This window comes from Elephantulus edwardii, unplaced genomic scaffold (assembly GCF_000299155.1).
Source record: "Elephantulus edwardii isolate Elephantulus edwardi_28Jun2011 unplaced genomic scaffold, EleEdw1.0 scaffold00357, whole genome shotgun sequence".
NCBI lineage: Eukaryota > Metazoa > Chordata > Mammalia > Macroscelidea > Macroscelididae > Elephantulus > Elephantulus edwardii.
The window spans coordinates 1492818-1501604 of record NW_006400107.1 but is presented as its reverse complement, the minus strand read 5'-3'; the positions used below and the strand labels follow the sequence as shown (position 1 = coordinate 1501604).

The window sequence follows — 8787 nt, the reverse complement described above, 5'->3', positions numbered from 1 at the left end:
GGAGGAGTGATAGGGAATGGCAAAGGACACACTGACAAAGAAGATTAATCAGAACTGGCTTTGACAAGCACTGTGGCATTTGGACAAGAACAAACTGGGAAGAGGGTAGAGAGAATAGTGCAACAATGAATGAATGGAAACCCAAAATCTCTGTAAATTTTTATGAAAATTAGCAAAATATAATTATAGAAAAAAAATAAATAAGGGAAAATGTGTCTTGACAGAAATGAAACAATGATAATCATCAGGTTGAAGTGCTTCCTACAGCAAACCAGAATATTTACTTCAAATGATAGCACATGCCATTTTTAACAGAGTACATTTAAGTATATTTAAAGACATACTTTGTCTAAGAATTTTTTAAAAATTGAATACCTGTCATCTGTTGTTGTTGACTGCTGTCCAGTTGAGCATGACTCATAGCTACTCTATGAACAAAAGACCTTTTCATAACTATTGTCATTTCTCCAAATTCATAGTTTCCAGAGGCATGTGGTTTAGGAAGTGGATGTCACTCCTGCACCAAAACCCATCTTACAACTGGTAGCTCCACCAAACACAATGGGAAACCATTATGGTATTTGATACCCCAATGGCACAAGGTTCAGCATCACAGCAAACTCTGGTTACTTCATACAGCACATTGACAAAGAGTGATGCAAAGTGGAAGAGTGTTCCTCCAGATATAACAGCACTAGTCTCATTTAGGAGTGGTTAAGTGTTGTCAAGTCAAATACGACTCAGAGTAAGCTTTGCACAGACCTGAACACAGTTCTATAAGATCATTTCTGGATATTTAGAGAGGTTAGAGAGTTTGTAGAGTTTGCAGGGGCATCTAGTTTAGGAAGCGGATGCCTCTCCTGCTTTCCAGCATAATCAGTCTGGAAGCTCTTCCATACATTGTACATAATGGGTAAACATTATGTATGGTATCTGACACAACTATAGAACAGTGTTCAGCATCACAGCAACTTCAAGTTGTTCAGTACAGCAAATAGACAAACAATTGTTGTGTCATTTAAAGAATAGTCATTCTAAAATTAATAAATCTGGCCCTCAGGCCCTACAGGATTTTAATGCCACACTCTCTAGCAGGCATCCACCCTTGGTCAAAAGCTCATGGATCACCTGCTTTTGCAGGGGGTGGGGGGATGGGGACGTCAACACACTCATCACAACAGTAACACACATCAAACACAATCCAAAAAACTTCCCTTACGTGACTGCCTTCAAGACCAGACTGTCATCAAGATGCTAGCTAGCAGAAGTGATTATTAAACGTACTTTGTTTACTTATCTTAAATCTACTGGTCAACTCACCAATTTCCTGAGTTAAGTGGACATACGTACACACAGCACTAACAACCTCAGGCAACTTTTTACTAGCTGCTTAAGGTTCCTCAGTCATAGGTCACCAGCTATCCCTTTGGGGGATGTTTGTGCCAAAAGAGATTTATCCATTTCAATCACTAGTCTTTTAAAAACTGTTAGGTTACTAAGTTTAAATTCTCACAGTACTAATTATTAGGGCTTGTTGTTACCATTTAAACTGACTCAGAGCTCTAGTGGGTTTTCAGAAGCAGAGAATCGCACAGGAAACTGCCCATCCTTCTCCCATGGAGTAGCTGGTGGATTTGAAGTGTATGCCTTTGGGGCTGCAGCGCAGCTTCTTACCACTAGGCCACCAGATCTCCTTTATTAGGGCTTGTTGCTTTGTGTGTCACTGAGTTGGAACCAATTCATAGCTATCCCTCCAGTGGGTTTTCAGAGGCAGTAAATCACATTGGAGGAAACTACTCATCTTTCTCCTGTGAAGCAGCTGGTGGATTCGAACTGAGTGACTTTGGGATGCCAGTACAGCTTCTTACTTAAGCCACCAGAGCTTCCATAAGTGGACTGAAAAACTAAAAAGCCAATGAAAAATGTATTTGCCACATAAAATTTAGAAATTATATGACAGTCAGTCCTCTGTAGATTTGAGTTCTGTATTTACCAACTCATGCCACTGAGGATGGTTTCATTCAAAGGAAAAAAAAATGGGCTCCCAAAAAGCAATTATGTAGTAACAGAAATTACTCACAGGCAAAGAGGTAGTGTACAGTGCTATTTTCACAGCATCTACATTGTAGTAGGTATTATGAGTAACCCAGAAATAATTTAAAGTATACTGGAGGAGGTACATAGGTTATGTGCAAATGATGCAATTATATATACTGACTGGCACTTCCATGGGTATCTGTAGTCAAGAGTTGTGAGGGAAGAAGAGTTGTCCTGGAATCAATCCCCAGCAGACACTAAGAGACAACAGTATATGATTTAATAAAATCAGAGTTAGATATGACAAGCCAAATCTTGGCAGCTCAAAAAATCAGGTGGTGAGCACGTTCCAAAGATCCATGAGCCGTTTTAGGAGTCCAATAAGCGAATTCTGGGTCAAAAAAAGAATAATTACAATATTTAGAGCTTTTAATAAAGAAAAAAACCTGATTACCTGCAAATCAGTATTGTTACTGATACAACATTCATTCTTCTCTGCCAATATCTTCCTATAATTTTCTAATTTGATAAGATTTTCAACTTTGGTTTTATCTTTCATTTCTGCTTCCAAATCCCTTCACTGTTTCAGATTCATCTTTTATAGTAACAGTATCAGACATCCTCATTAGCAAAGGTTATTTTAGAATTGCACAGGGAATGTGAAAATCTACTCTTTAATGTTAAATATTCTCTTAGCATTACTTCAATTCTATTTCAATCTACTTAATTGTGTGTGACATAGAAGACCACAAGGGGGTGGGGGTGGGGGATTAAACCCAAGGGCCAATTTACAGTTTTTTGGTTAAATCCTGACAGACATAAATGAAAAAAAAAAACTTTTCAAGCCAAAAAAAAAAAACACACAAAAAAAACCCCAACCCAAGGCAGGCATTCGCAAAAATTATTAACCTTATTTTTTACCAAAGTGAATGCATGAAAAGCCAGTGTTGCAGTGTGTCCACTTCTGTGTGTGCATTCAATACTTAAAACTTAAATTTTCGGGCCCAATGCTTTTTTCTTTAAATTATTTTTTTATTTTATGGTGATTAACTTACAACGTTTGAATACATTATTTTTTTTTCAGAAAAGACCCAATGCGTCTTTGATATTAAGAGACACTTTGCAGTTTCTCTTTTCTTACACCCCTGTGGATTTCAACTGCCTCTTGATGCTTTAAAAAAATAAATAAATCACTGGTGTTAAAGCCAAGAAGCTGCACTTTTTGTGCAGCATTTTTAGAAAGACACACTAATATCCCTACAAATAATATGCACCCCACTTTAAATGTGGTATTTACACATATATGGTAGACAGCTCTCCCAGGTCCGGCCTAGCCCCTCCAGGTGTCCCTTTGTTCCAGGGAGTGACCAGGTACGAGGCTGCAGGCCGACCCGGCCCCAGAGTGACCGCAGCAAATCGCCCGATACTCGCCTGACTTCTCCACAAGCTCGCGGACATCCTTCTTCTCGGGGAGGCCCGAGTACCCCAGGCCCCGACACTCCAGAATGGTCTTGAGCTTCCTGAAGCTCAACGCCACAGGATCCACCAGCTGGGTGGCCAAGATGCCCGTTTCATACCACACAATGGCCTCAAAGAACCTGGCCAACACGAAGAGGACCAGGAAATAGAGCAGCAAGAAGAAAAGCTTCAGCCACATCGTCCCTGCGTCTTCCCGCTTCCCGGAGCTCGGAAGGTGACAGAAGAGGCCGGCAGTGCGGCCCCCAGGGCAGGTGGACGCGGTCGGCGCTCGAGGGGCAGGCGCGCCGCGCGGCCTTCCGGTCAAGCGGGCAGAAAAGCCAGCGACAGCCACTCAGACCCCATCAATTGCCCCAAGGGAGGCTGCCCGAGGGCAGGTTCGGGTTAAATGGCCAGGAGCGGGCCGCCTCCAGTCCCCGGCCGGAAAGGAGGCGGGGGCACCGGCGAAGCAGAGGTAGTCGGGCCAGGCCGCGGCGGTTCGGGAGGGCGCGGCCAGCAGGACCTGACCCAGGGCCGAGCAACCGCCGCAGTGCTGCGCCGACTCCGGAGTCCAGGCCGAGGAGGCCCAGCGGGATGCAGCAAGCACGGCAGCCGCAGGCGCTCTCGCTTCAGGCAGCTCCGAGGAAACACGTCAGGCGCAGGACAATGGACCAAGTTCAAAGGCAAACACAAGCCCACCACGGCCACTCTCCGGCCTGCTCGCAGGCCACCTAAAAGCTGCTTGGGACGCACTCCACCACCACCAAGGTTGCAACACCGCCTCCGCAGGCGGAGACGAGCGGAGCTGCGCCCCCACAGCAACACAACAACTGACGTCAGCGGTGGGCAGTGCTGTAGGCGGGGCGACGCGCTCAGAGGGCGGGACCGGACGATCTGGGGGCGGCCTGTAGCTCTCTGGGCGGGAGGGGAGGGACCGGGTCAACCCGGAGCGCTCAGGCCATGAGATTGATAAAGTCTTGTGCTGGCCGGAGCAGGCGGTAGTGGCTCCAAAGTGCCCTCCTGGACTTTTTTTTTAAGATATTGATTTTATATATCTATAATTTCCCTCCTCCAGTACACTTTACCATGCAGCTCTTATTTCGAACTGCTGTCATGCAAATAATACTTAATCATATATTCCTTTTAAGCAGGTCTCTCCATCATCTGTTTCAATGCAGTGTACATTATTTATCCCCTCTTTTCTTCGTTTCCCCCTAAACCTGATGTCAGTCCTGTTTTTTAACAGTGGCATGATGTAGTATCTGTCCTCTCGTGACTGCGATATTTCACTCAGCATAATGTCCTCCAGGGTCATCCATTTTGTATATTTTATGAGTTCCTTGTTTTTCAACGCTGTATAGTATTCCACTGTGTGAATATACCACCGCTTCTCTATCCATTCATTTGTTGACGGGCGCTTGGGTCGTTTCTGTCTCTTTTCTATTGTGAACAAAGTCGCAATAACATGGGTGTGCATGTAACTGCTTGGGTGGCAGTTCTGGTTTCTTTATTGTATTATTTCCAGTAGTGGAATTTCTGGGTCAAATGGTATTTCTATTTCCAACTTTTTGAGAAAGCGTCATATCGCCTTCCAGAGTGGTTGCACCATTTTACACTCCCACCAACAGTGGATAAGGGTCCTAGTGTTTCCACAACCTCACCAGCATTTGTTGTTTGCTGCTCTGTTGAATTTTGCTGTTGTTACTGGGGTGAGATGATATCTCATAGTTGTTTTGTTCTTCTGGACTTGATGCCACTTAAGAGGGCCCACTCCATTAATAAATGTTGGAGAGGATGTGGTGAGATAGTAACTCATATATTGTTGGTGGGATTGTAAAATGGTACAACCACTCTGAAAGGCAGTTTGGCTCTTCCTGAAAAAGCTGAACGTAGAAATTCCATATATATGTTCATACAATGAAATACTACACAGTACTCAGGAGCAATGATTTTGTAAATTACTACCTAAATTGAGAGGGACTGGAGAACATTGTGCTGAGTAAACCAACTCAGTCCCACAAGGACAAATACTGCATAAAACCATTATTGTAGATAAGTATGAGTATCCAAGAGGGGGAGGTGGAAGCAAAGGGGTGAGGAATGGGGGGAATATTAATCACAGCATTGCCCAATTCGATTAGTTGGTGGTGTGAAGGAAATGGGCAGGATCTTTTGTGAAAAACAATGTATTGAAATTTTGTAAATAAATAAGTATAAAATTAAAATGAGTGGCTACTTGGAAAAAGGAGTCAAAAGAATGCGACAAGTCAACAAGAAAGAATGAACGGCCCCACCCACCTGGCTGACCCATAGTGGAACATCCCTACCTTTCCTCCTCTCTCAGAGCTTGGCTTTAAAAACTCACCCAAATATACCCTGGGTGTGACTTCCTTGGCCTCCATCTCCAGACCAAGAAACCTCACCCAGGAGCTCCCTACTAATGCTATGTTTAAGCGTTCTTGCATCTTGGTCTCTTTCTTGAGTCCAAAACCTTATAACTTGACACTTTTCTGCTCACTTCCTTGTTGTCCTGTAGATAATTAGTATTTTCTTTTTATCTGAGGATTTAATTTTGGACTTGTGTCACTGGATTTTTTATGAAAATTGGAAATTCTTAAGAAAAAGCAATTGTAGAATATAAGTGTACATTTGTGCAGAATGCTGGTAAATTGGAGACATTTTGGTAGAGTTAATGTGAGGGCCATTTTTATGTGCTGTTGAGTCGAATTTGACTCAGTGACAATAGCTCTAACCAGTGCTCTATCCTGAGCCAATCTCACTGTCTCTGACACACCTATCCCATTATTCCAGTTACTGAGTCAATCCATATGGGGTCTTCCTCTTCTGTGCTGTCCCTCCACCCTTTCAAACATGATGTCCTTCTTCAACGACTAGTCCCTCCTGAAACATGTCCAAAGTGTGTGAGACTGAGTCTCAAAATCCTTGTCTCTAAGAAGCAGCTTGGTTTCCACTCAGTCCAGGACAGGCCTATTAGTAAAGTTGAGGTAGTAAAAATTGAAATCCAGATAACTAGTTTTTCCATTAGTCCTTAGAAAAAGACATCATATCATGCTGGGAAAGGTGGAGAGTCAGAGTAAGAGAGGAAGATCTCTGAAAGATAGATTTACACAGTGACTATAATAATGAACTAACATGGTGGACATCGTGAGAATGTTGAGAGACAGGGAAAGCTTCAGATCTATTATTCATAGAGTTGCTATGAGTCATAGCTGACTCAATGGCACATAACAACATGAATACTTTCCATTCTGGATAAGAATATGGTCTGTACAGATTTGGAGGAAGGCTGGCCAAAAGTCAGTTGTGCCTACTTTTGTCACCTTATTTCTCTCATTCTAAAAATCAAACAAAGGAAATTCAACCTGAAAAAAACACCAACAAAAGAAAGCTCAATAAACCGAACAGACAGCAAATGTGGCTACATGGTTCCAATTCATGGTGACCCTGTTGGCTGCAGTCAACATGGATATAGATCAGCAGGCCTTTCCTGGCCCCACTAGTTAGTAGTTTCTAACTGCATGTTATCTGGTTGGTGGCACAGTTTCTTACCATTAGGCTAGGAGAGGTCCCAAACATACCAATATATACCCAGGGACTTCCTTTAGTCCCAAGAGTGTTATAAACAACATATTGAAGAGTTCCCTCCATTCTTAGGCCAAAGGTTGTTGAGTACAAAGTTGTTCAGTGCCAAGTTCCCTGTGTGTTTTTGTTATCCACTGTGTGTATGGACCCTGAAGGCAAGAGGAACTTGTATAAAATGAGTAACATGGGTAAGTGTGCACTACCAGGTTCTGTTGTTGTTGTTATATGCCATCGAGTCATTTGTGACTCATAGCGACCCTATGTACAACAGCCCAGGTTCTGTAGTCAATTTATTCTTGTTGTTGTATTGATTGCCATTGAGTCAAGCGTGACTCAGTGACTCTATGAACAAAAGGCCTAATGCCTTTCCATAACTATCGTAATTTCTACAAGTTCATAGAGTTTCCAGAGGCATGTGGTTTAGGAGTGGTTGCCACTCCTGCCTCCAAACCTGTTTTACAACTGGGAGTTCCACCAAACACTGTCCACATTGGGAAACCATTCTGGTATTTGATACTGCAATGGTACAAGGTTCAGAATCACAGCAAACCCAAGTTACTTCATATTGCACATAGACAAAGAGTGATGTACAAAGTAGAAGAGTGTTCCTCCAGATATAACAGCACAAATTTCATTTAGCAGTGGTTAAGTGTCATCAAGTTGAATACAACTGAGAGTAAGCTTTGCACAAAAGACCTGTATACTGTTCTATAACTAACATCATTTCTGTACAGAACTCTGTTCTATAACTAACATCATTTCTGTACATTTAGAGTTTAGAGAGTTTGTAGAGTTTAGAGAATTTGTAGAGTTTCCAGACGTATCTAGTTTAGGAAGTGGATGTCATTCCTGCTTCCCAGCATAAAGCAATCTGGAAGCTCATCCAAACATTTTACATAATGGGTCACCATTATGATATTTGACAAGACTATGGAACAGAGTGCAGCATCACAGCAACACCAAATTGTTTAGGTCAGCAAATAGACAAAAGATTGCTGTGTCATTAAGCCAATCCTTCTTCCTAGTCTGTCTTAATTTGGATGCTGAGATTTAGTACAATATCTGACAGACAAGTATTTTACCCAAAAGAGCAGATGGAAGACACTTCCCCCATGATACAAGCTATGGCCTACACAATTACTTGCTGGTTAATAGAATGACAGAAAACTAATTGATGCTTATGAGTTTTAGTGCTGGAGAAGAATATTGAGCATTCCTTGGACTGCCAAAAAATTAAACAGGTTTGTCCTGGAGAGGGTCAAACCAGATTGCTCCTTGGAGACAAGGATTTTGAAACTGTCTCTCACATTCTTGGGAGGGACCAGTCCTTGGAGAAGGATATCATACTTGGAAGGATGGTGGGGTCTGTTAAGGAGAGGAAGACCCTGGACAAGATGATTGACACAGTGACTGTGGTAATGGGGACAGTGTGTCAAAAACAGTGAAATTGACTGAGGATAGGGCAGGATTCAGAGCTATTTTTCCTAGGTTGCTATGAGTCGTAGTGGACTCCATGGCATGTAACAATAACCACCACCATACTCAAACCCTTTATTGCAGTTACTATGTCAGTCTGTGTTTATGAGGGTTTCCTCTTTGCTGACCCTCTACCATTGTCAGACTGATGTTTTTTTCCTAGGGACTGAGCCCTCTTGATACTATGCCCAAAGTATGTGGGGTGAAACTTCAACA

At 42.6% G+C, this 8787-nt stretch overlaps 1 protein-coding gene across 1 annotated transcript in view; it reads right to left on the bottom strand.

The window, feature by feature from the left end:
- The window catches only part of RNF103 (ring finger protein 103), a 37432-nt gene extending 33692 nt beyond the window's left edge, over positions 1-3740 (bottom strand). The window contains exon 1 of the mRNA XM_006902014.1: positions 3469-3740. Coding sequence (XP_006902076.1) covers positions 3469-3694 — 226 coding nt within the window. The 5' untranslated portion in view covers positions 3695-3740. The remainder of the gene's footprint in view (positions 1-3468) is intronic.
- Positions 3741-8787: the final 5047 nt, after the last annotated feature.